Source organism: Tachysurus fulvidraco, chromosome 17 (assembly GCF_022655615.1).
Source record: "Tachysurus fulvidraco isolate hzauxx_2018 chromosome 17, HZAU_PFXX_2.0, whole genome shotgun sequence".
Classification (NCBI taxonomy): domain Eukaryota; kingdom Metazoa; phylum Chordata; class Actinopteri; order Siluriformes; family Bagridae; genus Tachysurus; species Tachysurus fulvidraco.
The window spans coordinates 10,233,149-10,250,898 of NC_062534.1; the positions used below are offsets into that span (position 1 = coordinate 10,233,149).

Sequence of the window (17,750 nt, forward strand, 5' to 3'; positions counted from 1 at the left end):
AACATCCAGATAGTAAAGCATTACAATAATCCAACCTAGAGGTAACAAATGCATGAAACAAATGCATTATGTAATGACATCATTTTTTTATTTAGCACTATTTCTGAGATTAATGAAGGCTACCCTTGTGATATTATGTGAGCTTCAAATGACAAACTGGTATCAATAATCACACTAAGGTCTTTTACTGCTGCACATGATGTAATAGAAAGACCATCCAGAGTTACTCTGTAACTCCATTGACATTCAGGCTTATAAGTAAAATAACTGCTGTTTAGCACTTTTATACAACTTCGGTTGCTGCAAGGTGCTATATAAATAAATAATTGATTGATTAACCTGGCTGGTAGAATGCCCATTAACCTTTTGTCCTCAAAAGTGACAAAAGATGTCTTTCAATTTATGTGTATATTTATATATAAAAAAAAACCAAAAAAAAAAACACACACACCTCAGCCATAAGACGTGCAGTATCCTGCCATATACGGAATCTATTCTCATACACAACACTAGCTCTATCACAACATATTACAGGGATTTACGCACAGCAGCAAATGAATTAAGAAAATGGAACAGATAGTGTGGTGTAACATGAATAACGTTCCCATGGACAAAAGTGCTTACACACGTTTATAAAAGTGCTTAGACCAAGCGCATAAATTCTGCTTTCATCTTACAAAAAGCCTTTTCTCTCTCATATGATGATTTTACATTCGGGAATCACAGGAGAAGCAGTTGAACACCGATGCATGATTGCGACCTGCTGCTTCTCCGCTTCACCAGCAGGTGGTGCAAGCGGGGTTGACAAAGACCTACGCAACAGGTAGATAAAGGCAATGATAATAATGGATTAATTATCATTGCCTTTATCTACCTGTTGCGTAGGTCTTTGTCAACCCCGCTTGCACCACCTGCTGGTGAAGCGGAGAAGCAGCAGGTCGCAATCATGCATCGGTGTTCAACTGCTTCTCCTGTGATTCCCGAATGTAAAATCATAGATATATACACTAGATGTCGCCTTGGGGTCCTAAAAATGCGTCAAAAGCGCCGCCACTTTACCTCAAATGCATGGACGATGCCGGACTTCTGTGCTGCATATGGTTGTTCAAATGAACGAAATCTAAAAACCAGACAGCAAGGGATTAAATTTCACAAGTGTGTGTGTTTTATGATGTTGAATGTTAGGAAATTATATTTCTTGTTCCGTTGATTTGCTTTAGTCCTTGGTTAACGACCGCAGCTAATCCATGCTAGTTACCCATTAGTTTTTGACAGTTAGTAAAACCGACAATGTTTGTAGATTCCGAAGCTCTCAAATAAGCATTCAAAATTGACCCATGCTTTTTTTTGCTTAAAAGGTGAAGACCCAACTTTATGTATGTGTAACCTTCCTGGTTAAGGCATTAAGAATGGAAAAAGAACCGACTACGCCACCTGGGTTACCCAGGAAAATAAGTTAAACCAAAAATAAGTTACAATAATATGAAGGACCCTGCGGGTTCGAATGGGATTGAAGACAGAGACGTGACTTTCCAAAAATGAGTACAACTTTATTTTACAAAAACAAGAAAAAGAAAAACCATTTGCTCTTAAAAACATTAAGATACAAGTGTACAGTTTACCGATTAGTTACCAACAATGGAGAAAACAACTAGACTAGGTCCGCCTTAACAAAGAGGGACACACCACACAAAGCAGTGCATAATAAACAACTGATAAAGCAAGAAAAAAAAAAGGGATAAACCAAAAGGACGACAAACATACAATCCCTCTGTTAAGCCTCACTAATCACAGTTCGTTGTCCGATAGTCAGAGGTGGATATATATGCGGTAAACAGACACTCAAACAAAAGAAAAGAGAAACAATACAAATGACAGTCCAGTGATAACCGGTAAAAACAGATTCATTTAAAGAGCACCAAAACGGTTTGAAAGAAAGAAATACAAAACCTAAATAAACTTGATAAACCTAGATAAACTTGTACTCAGAATAAATATTCAGCAATGCAGTACTGACGTATCATCCCAGTATTCAAGATATAGTGTTCACCGCTGCAACGTCCGCACTATGCCGACTGTAACCCAAATGAGTCAAGTTTAAAACAGCTCTGAAAAATATACATAAAAACAAACAGCAATAATCAGAACAGCAACTAAGAAAATAGCCGTAATAAAACGGCAGCTAGAAACAGCAGCTAAAAACAGCCATTAGAAACAGCAGCTAGCGCTCTTTGGCCGCACCTGAAAAACAGAAAAAAACATTTCAAAAAGGTTTCCCCCCTTCCCAAAGAGAACCCGCTATGCTACGCGACTAAAAATAAGGGAATAAATCAGGTGACTCACCAGGGGAAAGCGACAGGAAAATATAGCCAAAAGACCTTTTCTGCCCACACAAGATGTACACGGAAGAGAAATTAAACAGCCCCACTCCAATGTGCTTTTTATAAAGCCACTAGCATGCTGCACTAATTATGTGGCACAGGTGTGCTCCATGTCGATGCGCAGCTCAGCAGCAGTGGGCGTGTCTCCGGACCCGGAATCCCCCCATCAAAATAAAAACCAAACCTAAAAAGATATTGCACATGTCACATTCGTTTTGTAAGATTCCTATTATCTTATCTGTCAAACACATTTTATTAGATTGCCCTCATCCAGAGTGACTTACAAACTGAGCAAATGAGGGTTAAGGGCCTTGCTCAGGGGGCCAGCAGTGGCAGCTTGGTGGACCTGGGGTTCGAACCACTGAGCTGCCACATACCTTAACACACTTAATGTTCTGTCGTTTAATAGGTACAACATAAACCTTTCATAATGAACCACGCGACAGCCGACCATAACTTCTTAAACGAACTTTTATTCTCCTCCCCCAGTCCCGTAACACCCCCAATATAGGTTCCCAAGCATACTGCATGCCTCATAACATTACCGTAAGTAACATAATACTACATCCCCCTTTCACAAATAAGATTCTTACTTTTCTTTTCTTTATTTAACACACGCGGAAGCAAACAAACCAACATGACTATACTTGACCTTCTTATTAGACACTGAACGTGTAAATATAACGGCAACAAATTTCAACAATCTTCCTTTTTTTTTTTTTTTTTTTTTACACTTTCGCAAGAGAGGAGTTTCTCTGACTAGAAGGATGGGGTGGACTACCCAAAACCTTCAACCGAGTGTGGGGATTATTCTGCCCCATTGACCACACGGTGCTTCTCTCTAAGTACAAACAAAGTCCTTTAGATACCCGGGGGGAGTTCTAATCCTGGAAGGGTACCGACTGGTACATGGAGAGTTCGGTTGGGAACCCAACTGAACTTCTGCCGTGTTGGATGAATCTTCAATGAGCGGAGATGCCTGCATCTCCACCGAGTCAGGAAGGTCAGAAGTCACAGGAGCTATTGGAGATGGTGAGAGATGAAACCTGTTTCTCCTTAAGGTACCTCTGGGTGTCTCTATAAGGTAAGACCGTGGAGAGCCAGCGTTAGACACAACAGTGCCCTTTTCAGAAGTGTCTTTGACCCACACAGTTTCACCTGGACGCAAAAACGTCATGTCACGTGCTTTGTGTCTTTGGTTAAAACATTGTTTCTGTTTCCGTCTATATGTCAGTTCTTTCTGTGTTAGCTTTTCCAAATCTGCAGTCTCTGGAATGAGCTGAGACGGAATCACCGGAACTCGCGTTCGGAGCTTTCTTCCCATTAGGAGCTCGGCAGGACTGTAACCGTTGGCGAGAGGGGCCGCTCGGTAAGCCATAAGTGCGAGGTAGGGGTCCACAGACTTCTTGAGGAGATTTTTGATGGTCCTTACAGCACGCTCTGCCTCCCCATTACTCTGTGGAAAGCGAGGACTTGAAGTCACATGGTCAAAACCCCAGCCCCGTGCAAAGGCTTGGAAACCCTCAGAAGCAAACTGTGGCCCGTTGTCCGAGCGCACCACCTCAGGAATTCCATGACGTGCGAAGATGGATTTGAAGTGCTCAATTACAGCTTCCGCTGATGTCGAGGACAGTTTGGAAACTTCAAAAAACCTAGAAAAGTAGTCCACAATGACCAAGTAGTGCGTGTTGTCTTTCTGGAACAAATCTGCTCCCACCATAGACCAAGGCCTCGTTGGGAACTCAGTAGGCATCAATGTCTCTTTAAAGTTAATTTTTTCCCGAGCACAGGTGTCACAATTCTCAATCATTTGTGTAAGGTCTTTGCTGAGACCTGGCCACCAAACTGACTGCTTAGCTCTTTCTCTGCACTTAGTTATGCCCAGATGCCCCTCATGCAACTTTCCCAGGATATCTGCTTGGAGCGATTTCGGAATGACAATCCTGAGTCCATTCAATAAGAGCCCATCATGCATACAAAGGGACCCTGAGAAAGCCATGTAAGGCCGGATAGTTTGGTCAACCGAGAACTTACTTGGCCAACCTTCCTCACAGTACTTCTTTAGCTGCTGGAGTATAAAATCTTTTTCTTGGTGCTCCCGGATCTCTTTGAGCCTCATTGCAGTAGCTGGAAGGCTCGCCATTACAGAGTCAGCATACAGGTCAATATCCTTTTCAGAAAGCCCTCCCGCTGTACTATTCACGGGAGCTCTAGACAACACATCTGCTGTCGCAATGTTTTTTGCGAAGGCGCTGAATGCGTGGAGGGAGTTCGTCCAATGTCTTGGAGCCAAGCAGAGGAACAAGAGGTTTATGATCGGTTTCAATGTGGAAATGCTTCCCAATGAGAAACTCTGCAAACCGCTCACACGCCCATGTGGAGGCCAATGCCTCCTTCTCTATTTGTGCATAACGTTGCTCTGTGTCACTGAGAGCCTTGGAAGCATATGCCACAGGTTTACATACATTGTCTGCTTGCTTCTGGAGGAGAACAGCACCTAGTCCATATGACGAGGCATCTGCAGAAACAACTGTATCCTTATTCGGATCATACAGCGCCAAACCTGGAGGTGTTGTCAGTTCCTCTTTGATTTTCTCAAAGGCTTCTTGCTGATTCGACCCCCAAACCCACATATTGGACTTTTTCAGTAAGTCTCTGAGTGGCTGCGTTTTCGCTGCCAAATGTGGTAAGAATTTACCGAGGTGGTTTACCATTCCCAAGAACCACCTTACTTCACTTACATTACATGGCTGTCTCATTGCTTTTACTGCTTCCAGCTTATCCGGATCTGCGCTTACCCCGGATGCCTCAACGATCTGTCCAAGGAACTTGATTTTTGTCTTTGAAAACTCACATTTCTCATTGAGTGTGACTCCAGATTCCTGAAGCTTTGAGAGCACCCTTCTCAGCCTCTCATCATGTTCACTCTGTGATGATCCCCATACGAGCACATCATCCATTTGACAAACAACACCTTCCAGTCCCTCAAGAATCCTGGACATGCGCTTTTGGAAATGCTCAGGTGCAGAAGAGATTCCAAAGCATAGACGGTTATAGCAATACCGGCCAAATGGAGTTATAAATGTGGTGAGGAAAGAGGATTCCTTCGAAAGTGGAATCTGCCAAAACCCTGCATTGGCGTCAAGTTTGGAAAACACTTTGGCTCCAGCAAGTTGTCCTAACGTGCTTTCTACTGAAGGGAGAGGGTGTTTTTCTCTCATAACCGATTTGTTCAATTCCGTGAGATCTGTGCAAATTCTCACTTTACCTGAACTCTTCGGCACCACAACCATGGGAGCACACCATTCAGTTGGCTCCTCCACCTTTGAAATTACACCCTGCTGTTCCATACGCCTCAATTCTTCCTTCACCTTTGGTAAGAGAGGGAGGGAAATGCGTCTTGGAGTCGATATGGAGAAGGGTATTGCACCTGGTTTCAGCACAATGCTGTACTCACCGTCCATTTTGCCTAAGCCACTGAAGAGTTGTGGAAACTCCTTTTCTACCCTTTCTTTAGAAGTTAAGCTAACAACATCAAGCCTAGCTACTAGTTGAAGTGCAGTTACTGCTGGTCTACCTAACAAAGGCATGTACAACCCATCCACCACATAGATTTCCTGAGTCGTATGTTTGTTATGCTTGCCAAGGGTTGCTGAGAATTTCCCTTTTACCTTCAGTGATGTTCCACCTGGTCCCTGCAGGACTCTCCTGGGAGGTTTCAGTTTTTGGAACTGGCCCCAGTTGTACAGTGTAACTGGGACTGCTGTTACATCAGCCCCAGTGTCAATTTTGAACATTGTCTTGAGATTGTCAATTTGTATCTCAGTCATCCAGGGGCTTCCTGTTACATCAGATGTCAGTGAACCAAGAAATGCAATGTCCTCCATTGTATCTGAAGTTGCTATATTCACCTTATGTACCGTCTTTGACTTACATGCTCTAGCATAATGTCCCTTCTTATGACAGAGGTGACATATTGCCTCTCTTGCAGGGCATCGCTGCAAATTATGCCCCTTATTGTCACCGCATCTCATACATAGCATCTGCTTTTTAGGCTTTATTTGAGGTGTTTTCCTTGCCAGCTTTACTGGTTTTGTTTTCACATTACTGTACTGTTTAGTTTGTACACTATCCAGCTGTTCGTTTGCCATGTCCCACTTGAAGTTTGATTTGAGCTGTTCCTGTTGTTTTTTTACTAGTTCACTCTGTCGAACTCGAACGACAGCCTTCTCAAGTGTCAATTCAGGGTCCAGCTGTAGCTGTTCTGACAGCCTTTTATCTGTCAGACCCACGACGAGTCTATCTCTTACCATCTCATCGTGCAGATCGCCGTATCCACAGTGCTCGGCTAAACAGTGCAACGCCGTTATGAAGTGATCCACGGACTCGCCCACTTCTTGCTGCCGCTGATTAAACTTCGCCCTCTCAAAAATCACGTTCCTTCGAGCTACGAAGTGATCATTCAATCTGTTCTTTACTACTTCATAGTCACTCGCCGCTTGAGGACTTAAATGCAGGGAGGTGAGTATATCCTCGGCTTCCTCCCCCATCGTATAGATCAAGGCATTCACCTGATTTTCATCCGCCTGTGTCTCCAAGCCAGATGCAACACGAAATCTCTCAAAACGTTTTATCCATTTCGGCCAGTCATCCGCTTTGAACGTGAATTTCTCCGGCGGAGAGACTTGAAATTGAGCCATGATAGCGCCGTGCTAACTCGTCTCGCCAATCCTTCACGCTGACGGCACAAACGAAACTACAAATATACAGAATACAAGTTTGCTAACAACCCTGTGCATAATGCACACCCGCTATACTTCTGACACCATGTTCTGTCGTTTAATAGGTACAACATAAACCTTTAATAATGAACCACGCGACAGCCGACCATAACTTCTTAAACGAACTTTTATTCTCCTCCCCCAGTCCCGTAACACCCCCAATATAGGTTCCCAAGCATACTGCATGCCTCATAACATTACCGTAAGTAACATAATACTACACTTAACACAAGCAGAACGTTCTTTTATCAGGTTACTTCACTTAAGGACATATTTAATAACATTATGCCTGAAAATGTTTTGGATTTTTTTATCTTGTGTTAATTAAAAACTATAATTATAATTGTATACATCTCAAATTATCAATTATAATTATAATATGACTTGCTGTTTAGATTTGTTTTGTTTTTATTGTATTTATATGATATTTGTGTTTTTGGTACCGTTAAAGTGATTCGCTTGGCTGAGCACTGCATCCGACGGGCCTCTAACTAGAGATGGGAAGTTTGGTTCTTTTCCGTGAACCGGTTCTTTCGGACAGTTCGTTTTAATGAACCACTTCAATAATCCAGTTCACCAGTTCTTTTCCGTCCCGACGTAATGACGTAAATTCCTTCATCCCGCCGCTGCCGGCAGATATTAATACAGTCAATTTAACACATTTGAAAAGTTCTTAGTAATCATAACTTTAGTTGAATACGTTTCTTACATTTAAATTTTGCAACTAAAACACCAAGTAGCCTACAGGCACTAATGTGCAAACCTGGGTGTTTTACGTGTCTTAAAGATATAAAGTTAATAAACTAATCTTCATCAACTTACAAAAATTTACAAAAAAAAAGCATAATTTTGAAATGTTTTTTTTCAGTCCATCAGTTGTTTCAAAAACTAATGCAACTGAGTTAAACAAAGTTTTTTGAATACCATTTGGGGTAGCTGCCTGAACTTCCTTAAAACCCACAAAATCATGTATGGGTTTTCCAAAGGAATCTTAGAAACATTTAGAGGAAGTGAGTATGAAATCATCACATGATACTGATCAGTGGTTACAATCTAAAATCAGTCGGGTAAATGAAGCTTACAACCAGCTTTGTTTTGGGACAGAGAACTTTCCGGGCTAATAGGTTTTCATGGCTAATGTAGCAGATGAAGCTCGACATTGGAAACACTTATTAAACACTTTATGGTGATTTTGTAAGTGGTGGAAGATATTTTATGTGCTTCTCTTTTTTGACTGAATTGCTTCATGACATTAATATGGATGGCTTGTTTTTGCTTCTCATCTGATTTTTTAAAACCGAACCATCTCCAAATAACTGAATCATTGTTTTTCTTTTTATTAACCAGATAATTTACTGCAGTGTTGACAGTCACTGTGTTTTAGGTGAATGTTTCAGGTGAACTTGTGTGGAAGTGGCTGGGGTCCGGTTTGCAGTGTAAGAGTGGGGGGTGGGGGAAGAGCCGCATTAAAACAATATAGACAGTATGCTCTCATCTCGTATCATGCTGAAAGAATATATCAGTATATTGACAAGACTCAATATACCACCCAGCCTTACTCCAAATTTTATGTGGCCTTCAGATTAGCTCAGGAACTGTGCATAGAGAGCTTCATGGAATGGGTTTCCATGGCCGAGCAGCTGCATCCAAGCAGTCTGGGTTTGATGCTTGCCAGGAGAACTGTACTTGCCTGACTGCACTGTGCTAACTGTAAACAGTGTAAATGTAAATAAACAGTCCTGACCCTCAACCTGATGGAACATGTTTGTATTGAATTAGAGCAGAGACTGTGAAAGCCTTTGCAGAAGAGTTGAAGCTGTTATAGCTGCAAAGAGTGGGCCAACTCCATACACTGAAAAAAGTGCACATGGCATGACATTACTCTTATCTTTTTAAATTTTTATACTTGATCTAAGTCAAAACATTGAGTTTTCTGGATTCCAATTAAAAATAAGTTTACTCGTTAGTGTAAAACAAATGCATTTCTCTAAATTGAAATATTGCATTCGCAGTATTCATGTGATGTCATCAGCGGTCAAGTATGGAGATGTTGAGCTTTCCGCCATTTTGATACACCACATGGAAGAACACAGCATGAATAGGAATCAATAATAATAATAATAATAATAATAATAATAATAATAATAATAATAATAATAATAATACTTTATTAATACATGATAAGTCACTCAAGGTCACCATACAAATTCAAACAAAAAAGAAATAATAAATAACAGTAAACAGCACAAAAAAATCAGTAGGTAATTTAAAAAATATGATGAAGTCAAACCGAGTAGATATAAAATAATAATACAAATAAGCTACTTTGATGTTATATGATTATTGTGATATTGATACATATTTGAAATTAGTGATATCGAAAAGTAATATTTTCTGCACTATTTCCCATACATTTATTTTTTTGTGCTGGCCCGCCACGAGCCCTCTGCCATACTGTAAGTTGCAGCATCAAGTTATGGATCAGGTGTTAGTTGCATTTGAATAGAATTGTTTGTGGTAATCAAATCAGTAGTGTTTGGACCCATTAAAAAACTTGCCACATTTTGTAGAGTCTTGACATAGACATTGGACGAGATTACCTTCTGAAGTGCCTCATCATATACAGTACCTTGGGGAAAGATTGCAAGCTGTATGTTTAATTTTGGGGTGAACTATTCCATAAGGGTAGAAAGCCATTATCATTGTTTGGCTAATCTGACAGATGTTTTAATAAAGGTAGTTGATCATATAATGGCACTTTTAAAGCTACAAAGAGAAAACATAAAGACATAAAGTATAATTTAAGATTTATTTTAACTTGAAAACCGTATTTGGTTCTAAGACAACTGAACCTTATTTGGCTTTAAATAAGTAATGGAAATTTGTTAAGTTGATATAAATTAAAGTAAATAGATGTAACAAGATGACAATTTTCTTTTTACTTTGATCCAGTGAAATTTTTTTCAGTGTATTATTCCCTATGCATTAAGAATGGCATGTCATTAAAGTTTATATGTTTGTGTATACTATATATATATATATATATATATATATATATATATATATATATATATATATATATATATATATATATATAGTAGAAACACAAACACAAACACACACACACACACACACATATATAGTGTGTGTACTAATGAAACATAAGGCAGTGTATTCCTTTAAAACATTCATTCACAAGTCATTCAGTTCAAAGACAGTTCTTTCTCTCCCTTAGGCTGCCAGGCACAATAAATAATGTTGCCGAGGCCTTTGTGTCCACACAGATTCATTCTTTCCCGTTGGGTAGGTGGAACTTGAGGCATTTGAACTGAATTCCAGTCTTGTTAGTCTCAACAAGGACCACCATTGTATGTAAATGGCTTATACAAGAGCATATGACTGCTGTGGTGTTGGGCAGTGGCTAGTTTTGAGGAAAATATTTGCATTTCCAGATGACCTGGTGCTCTTCACTGTTCCATTTAGTGCAGTGATTCAACCCTTTTTCTGGACATATTTGTGTATCACCACTCCTGAAGGTAAATGATTAAATATTTGTTTTTTCAAATTATTGTGCATCGTTTTTGTAGCTGTCATTATGAGCCAGTGATGACTAAACATTTCCATTTAATAATGTTTCTTATATTGTATTTTAACTCCTAAATAATATATTACTCCCCACCCTGTTTAATATATATGTACATGAGCAAAATAGAACTGTATACAGTAGGTCTGGTTAGGTGCTTTAAATACAGCTAATCTGCCTTTTATAGAGAGAGAGCTGGAGAGGCTGTCACATAGCCTTGCCCAAAATATTGCGATTGGCTTTTCTTTTTGCATCAGGTGACAGCATGTGGCAATAGAGCATCGCCCATGTTCTTTTATTCAACTCCAGGGCAGACACAAATTGCACAGTTGCCCAAATGCCCAAAGTGTCCAAATGTCAAGACTGCACCTGATGGTCGATATTTTTGGACCTGGCAAGGCTTATGCTGCTTACACCACGGGCTGAGCTGGTAAATTGTACTTTGAGATTATTATTAACGTAAAGGGCTTAAATTACTGTCTGTTTTCACTGGCTGTTGTTGATTAGGCCATAATATTAGATTATGCCAAATTTAATTCTGAAATTTTAACCGTAATATCTTTTTTTTACAGAACTGGAATCGAAAATGAATTGGGCGTCTTTTTACGCCGTAATCAGCGGTGTAAATAGGCATTCAACAGGCATTGGGCGCATCTGGCTCTCTGTCATCTTCATCTTTCGCATCCTGGTTTTAGTAGTGGCTGCTGAAAGTGTATGGGGTGATGAGAAGTCTGGTTTCACCTGCAACACCCAGCAACCAGGTTGCAATAGTGTGTGTTATGACCAGTTCTTTCCAATCTCCCATATCCGTCTCTGGGCCCTGCAACTGATTCTCGTCTCAACACCTGCACTGCTGGTAGCTATGCATGTTGCTCATCGCCGGCACATTGACAAAAAGATCCTAAAATTATCAGGACGAGGTGCCACTAAGGAGTTTGAACAATTAAAAAATCAGAAATTCAAGATTACCGGTGCACTTTGGTGGACATATATGATAAGCATAATTTTTCGCATAGTTTTTGAGGTGGCCTTTTTATACATATTTTATGTAATCTACCCTGATTTCAAAATGGTGCGTCTTGTCAAGTGTGATTCTTATCCCTGCCCTAACACAGTGGACTGCTTTGTTTCTCGTCCAACAGAGAAGACTATCTTTACTGTGTTCATGCTGGTGGTATCTGGGGTTTGTGTTTTGCTAAACATTGCAGAGGTGCTGTATTTAATAGGTAGAGCCTGTGCCCGCTACTTGCAGAAGCCAGAAGGTGATCCACAAGGACCCTGGCTCTCTCAAATGCTCTCTCCTTACAAGCAAAATGAAATCAATCAGCTCATATCAGAGCATTCATTTAAGCCAAGATTGAATTTGGCCAGAAAGAGCCCTATTGACAAAGGGGAGAGATGTTCTGCCTTTTAGCTGCTACCTTTTGGAAGGTTAAACTAATCATTGGTAACTTGGAGTTTAGTAATTATGACCAGTATCATCCTTATTCATATATTGGGTTAATGATAAATTGTACAAAAATGTTGAATTTTGTAACTTTTTAAGGAGAAGCAATAAAAATGGCAATGGCAATTAGCAAAATCTAGATATATTGTCCAAAACATTGGTTGTGTTCCCAAGTATATTTCCTTTTAAGTTGCTTTTTTTGTTGTTTGTTTGTTTGTTTGTTTGTTTGTTTGATTTTTGGGAGACCCTACCATGATATGGTTAATATGTAAAAAGCATCTATACATATTTAATGTTATGTTAAAAGCTTGAAAAATGTTGAAAATATAAGTCAATCCAGGCCAGGTGATATTTTCAATATAATAATAATTATAAAAATAATTCTGTATATATGTTTAATGTACAGTGATATTGGTACTACAAGGCTATTGTGTTTGTTCAGTGTTTGCATAAAGTAACTTGATGTTCAAAGATTTGCTGTTTTTTAGATTAACATCCTGAGTCAACACAACATAGATTTTAGCATGAACTTTCTTAGGATTATGCTTTTAATGCAGTCAAATGAATAAAATATATTAATTATTTGTCTATTTGTTCAGCACCACATTTTTTTTCAGAATGTAATACATCATATGACATGTTCATTTTATAAAAAAGAATCAAGCTTAAATTTGTTTATTTTTGCATTCAGTGTTTAAATAACTGTCCACTATGATGTCAACTGTTCTATGATAGGATAGTCCAAAATGCTATATGTTGCCAATGTTAAATAAATCTAATTATGGATGTCTTATTGGCTTGCAACCCTGTTATTTGAAGGAATTTTTTAAAAAATGATTAAAAAAGCGAGGGGTGTGTCTGATCATTTTCAATAGAGAGTGTGCCATATACTGTACACAGTGACAATGTGGAAAATGGTTCTCAATTATGGATACTGATTAGACATGGGGATAGGTTTTTGGCTCTGTGTGAATGAGCAACATTGATGTGTACACATTGAAAAAAATAATTGGTACCCTTTCTATTAAAAAAATAACTAGAAACTGAAAAAAGTATTAATAAATTAATGAAAATCAATTTTGAATTGGGGTTTAACATGAGCATTTTAAATAACAAATGAATAAAAACTGGCCTGGACAAAAATTATGGTATCCTTATCTTAATATTTTATTTGCACTACCTTTTGAGGCAATCACTGCAATCAAGTGATTTTTGTAACTCACAATGCGACTCATAGAAGCCCACTTCAGAATAGTCCAGTGTTTGGTTCTTAGACATTCTTGGGCTTTTTTAGCTGTGTGTTTTGGGCCATTATCCTGTTGGAGGATCAATGCCCTGCGATTGAGACAAAGCTCTTGGACGCCCTGCAGCAAATTTTGCTCTAGAATGCCTTGATAGTCTTAAAATTTCATCATACCCTGCACAGATTCAAGACTTCCGTTAAGTCCAACTTTGGCTCAAACAGATGCTCAGATGCTGCAATCTGAGACTGATGTACCTTAAGCTTGAAGTTCACCTCTAATCTCTTTGAAAGTTGTTCTAGGCTCTTCAGTTACGATTTATTTTATCTGTCTCTTCAATTTGTCATCAATTTTCCTCCTTGCAGCCAGGTCAAGGGAGGTTGGCTACAGTCAGTGGACCTTAAACTTCTGAATAATATGTGCAACTGTAGTTACAGGAACATAAAACTGCATGTAGATGGTCTTATAGCCTTTACCTTTGACAAGTTATAATTTAATGACCATTGTGGGTTTTTCTTTCTGTTACATTTACTTTTACATGTGTATGTGTACAGCATCTCTTCTAACAATAACATTTATTCATTGGGTAGGTGAGTCACATTCTATAGACTGTTATTTTTTCAAATTTAAAAATGCATAACAAGTACCGCAGTCACTCCCAGTCATGTGCCAATATATTGGTGCAGATACTATTTATTTTAAGTATTTCTTTTAAGGATCACTCAGCCTTCTGTAATTAATCAGAAAAAAAGACAGAAACTACTTTCAAATTGCTACTTCTGATATGACTGTATAGGATACAGTGGCTATGCGAAATTGTATACACCCCTATAAAATTGCAGGTCTTTGTGATTTAAAAAAATTAAAACTGGATAGATCCTATCAATCTTTTTATATTTTTAATGTAACCAAAATTCTTGGGTGTGTACACCCCTTAGCTAATACTTTACATAAGCACTTTCTGCTTGTAATACAGCACTGACTCTTTTTGATAAGAATCAATAATCATTCCACAATTGTTTGATATTAATTATATCTGGGATTTGACCTGGCCATTCCAAAACATTGATATTCTTCCTTTGTAGTCATTCCAACTACCACTATCATTGTTGTGTTTGTGTTGTTTTTGTTTTTTTGTGTCTTCTATGTTTGTAAAGTTGTTGGATGTTGTACATTATTATCATGCCAGAATAAGACATGTCTGCAGGTTTTGTGCCAAATATTTTGCCACATGGTTTGGGGTCATTTAAGCTGTAGGTTTCTTAGCAGCCTCCCTGAAATGTTTCTTCTTGTTCTTCTCATTTTGGAGGGAGGACCTATACTTGATACTGTAATGTCATTTTGGTGGCCAGTTTTTCAGATTCTTGTTGATGATGACCTTCACAGTGTCCCATGGCATATCTCAGAGAGACAGTTGCAAGTGCAGATACTGTATTTATTTTTAGAAGTGTGTAAAATAAAGTGTGGCACACTACAAAGAATAGCATTACAAAAACACTTGGATAAAGTCTATGACACAAAAATACTGGGAAATGGGCTATTGAAGGCAACACAACAGTAACATTTACAACAGTAACAGTAACAACAATAGATGCAAGACAATGACTGGGAGAAACACAAAGGCTGAAACGCAGGACTGTTTGTATAATTCTAAATGCACAATAGATAAATGTATAATGAAAAATTACCCTGGCATTGCTCAAAAAAACAGCATTTGCAGATATAAAAGTCATGTAGTATTTAATATTTGGTTTATCCAGTTACAAATGGAAACCCCATTCTTATCCAATTACCAAGATAGAAATGTATATACATTAATTAATTAATAAAAAAATATAAAAAATAGCCTTGAATATATTAATGTTTAACATATTTAGCCTGCTATAAAATGTTGTTGTTGTTGTTGTTTGTTTGTTTGTTTGAAAAATCTATCAGCAAATTATAAGACATTTGGTACAATTTCAAAAGATAGATATTTCACTTGGTTTTATTTATGCTCATATAAGGTACTGTTGAACAGTATAATTATTTCTTATATCCTTATGTATATTCACTCTCACAGGTTAATATGAAAGCTACTATGCTATTGTAACATAGGTTTTGTGTTTTGTCTTGTGTTCTGTATTTAATGTCTTTTATTTTGTAACCTGTTTCTTCTGTCTTGCTTCCCTTGCCCTCATGTTCTCCTGCCTTGTGTATGTGTCATGTTCTGATTGGTTGATGTAGCCATGCGTTATTCTGTTCCCATTTTCATTAGTTCCCAATGTGTATTTAACCCTGAATGTTTGCTATGTATTTGGCTGGTTGTTGTGTGTGTGCGCTTCTCCGCCCATTTTGTTATTGCCTTTCTCTGGATTACGTTGTGTTTTGTTTAAATAAAATCTTCAACTGCACTAAGATCCACAGGTAATTGTAATATGCACGTGACAGAACAACCGACCAAACTATGGATCCAGAATTTGTCAGGGGAATCGGCCCATTGAGGTGAAAGAAATTACAGATTGTATGCACCCAGATTCCACTCCAAAATACACATCGGAAAGAGCTCATTCATAAAAAGGCTTAAGGGTCAGGGTATATTCTGGCAAACGGTTTCCCTATTGCGTTTCGCAATCGGGATAGCAAACTGTAGCACACGCCGTTTACCAACACGCGATGAGTAATTCGCAAAGCAAAACGTTCCTTCCGTTTACCCAGCGCGATACCATAGAAAGGCATTAAAAGTGCGAGGCTCCAGATGTAAGAGGCGGGGCAACAGTTACAAAATTTCAAACTTAAAGTTCATGCAAATATTAATAGACAGGTTTCAGTCAAATATTTATGGTTTATTCAGCAAAATTCAGTGTTATAAACATGAATTTAGGAATTAAAATAATAAAAGATAGGCTACTACACCAAGTTGTCAGAGGAAATGTAACAACCAAGTTTTGGAGAAAAAACAGAAGACAATTAACCATTAGTTTTTATTTATTTATTAATTTTATTTAACCATAGAACTCACTGGGATTATGACTTTAAAAGTGACCTGGTCAAGATGAGAAGCAGTACAAGTAATTCAATAACAGACTTACACAATACAAACAAAGTTTTTATAAATTATTTAGTTATTATGAAATCTATCCTTGAAAGGTTATCCTATGCTTCCCTATGCGATCCCTATGTGAATCAATTAAAAAACAAACTATTTGGAACATAGTACATACTAATACAGTTAAGTATAAAGAATTCAACAAATAATACAGTGGCAAACAACCCCACCAAAGCATAACCTCCATTTTGTAATAAACATATATTATTTTATGTAATAAAAGTCCATTAATATGGATTTTAACCTAGTTGTTCACAAACAGATGGTCATCATGCCTCCTGCGGAGTTGCCAGAAGGCACAGAGGGCAAACCACACTTTTGACATTTTATGAACTATGCCTATAGAATTTATACAACATAATCATTAGAGAAAAAAAGACTACCAAAAACAAAACTTTTCAAATCATTGCATAAATCATTCTTTTGTATTATTTCATATGAATGGTTTGTAAGTTTGAAATTGTTTTGTGTCTTTCATTTTCTGTGGAAGGGGACTAGGATGCACATTGCATACTGCCAGGGGGTCTCATGCTGATGCAGTTTTAGAACCACCTAATGTTTACCACAATTCTGAAATACTGATGGTGACCACTGATGTGGACATTCAGACTGCAATTAAAATCATCTACAGCTTAATCTTTATTCTTACTGTACATTAAAGATTCTAGAATCATAAACATCACCCAAATCAGCAGCTTCAATATCATTTGATACTTTTTTTAATGAATGCTGTTTTAAATGAATGTTCATTTATAAAAAAGTGAATTATCATATCCAACCCTCCAACCCACCCGTGATTTATTCAAATGCACATTATTTATTAAAATGCACATTATTTCTTATTATGCTACCCATCCTGCGAGTTACCCGCAGTGCACGTGATTTAACCACGATACGAATGAAATGTGTAATGATGCAACTTTAATTTTGCATTATTGTCAAAGCTATAATTGTTTTCTGCAACAAAATATGAATAGATAAACACTGTGCAATGATGTTTTTATTTTATTATTATTGTGTGTGTGAAAATTGGTTTGGTCATCTGTTTATCTAATATGGTAAAATATACTTCAGGAGGTTCAAGGATGTGTTAAGTGTCGGTCTCCAATTACAGAGGAATCCCTGGTGGCTGTACTGTAGCTGGTCTCTCTGAAGTTTTGAATGTAATTAGGGCCCATAGAAGAGCAGTACACTTCTGTATAAAAGTGTATGTGCATGTAAAAGATATA

The 17,750-nt window shown here is 38.0% G+C and overlaps 1 protein-coding gene and 1 long non-coding RNA gene across 6 annotated transcripts; one reads left to right on the plus strand and one right to left on the minus strand.

Annotated features, from left to right (window-relative positions):
- Positions 1 to 1,020: 1,020 nt before the first annotated feature.
- gjb1b (gap junction protein beta 1b) lies at positions 1,021 to 13,228 on the plus strand. 5 transcript variants are annotated; one of them, XM_047802081.1, is made up of 4 exons: positions 1,021 to 1,155; positions 10,615 to 10,698; positions 11,055 to 11,175; positions 11,318 to 13,227. In XM_047802081.1, the coding sequence occupies exon 4, from the start codon at positions 11,332 to 11,334 to the stop codon at positions 12,157 to 12,159; it is 828 nt and encodes a 275-aa protein (XP_047658037.1). In that variant the 5' UTR covers positions 1,021 to 1,155; positions 10,615 to 10,698; positions 11,055 to 11,175; positions 11,318 to 11,331; the 3' UTR covers positions 12,160 to 13,227. The 5 variants fall into 5 exon arrangements, with proteins under 5 accessions (XP_047658037.1, XP_047658036.1, XP_047658035.1 ...); XM_047802080.1 differs by having other exon boundaries at positions 10,933 to 11,175; positions 11,318 to 13,226; XM_047802079.1 differs by having other exon boundaries at positions 11,003 to 11,175; positions 11,318 to 13,226.
- LOC125139127 lies at positions 1,530 to 3,192 on the minus strand. The gene is made up of 2 exons (XR_007138241.1): positions 2,344 to 3,192; positions 1,530 to 2,241 (listed from the first exon to the last, which is right to left on the minus strand). It is a non-coding gene; the product is annotated as an uncharacterized LOC125139127 (long non-coding RNA).
- Positions 13,229 to 17,750: the final 4,522 nt, after the last annotated feature.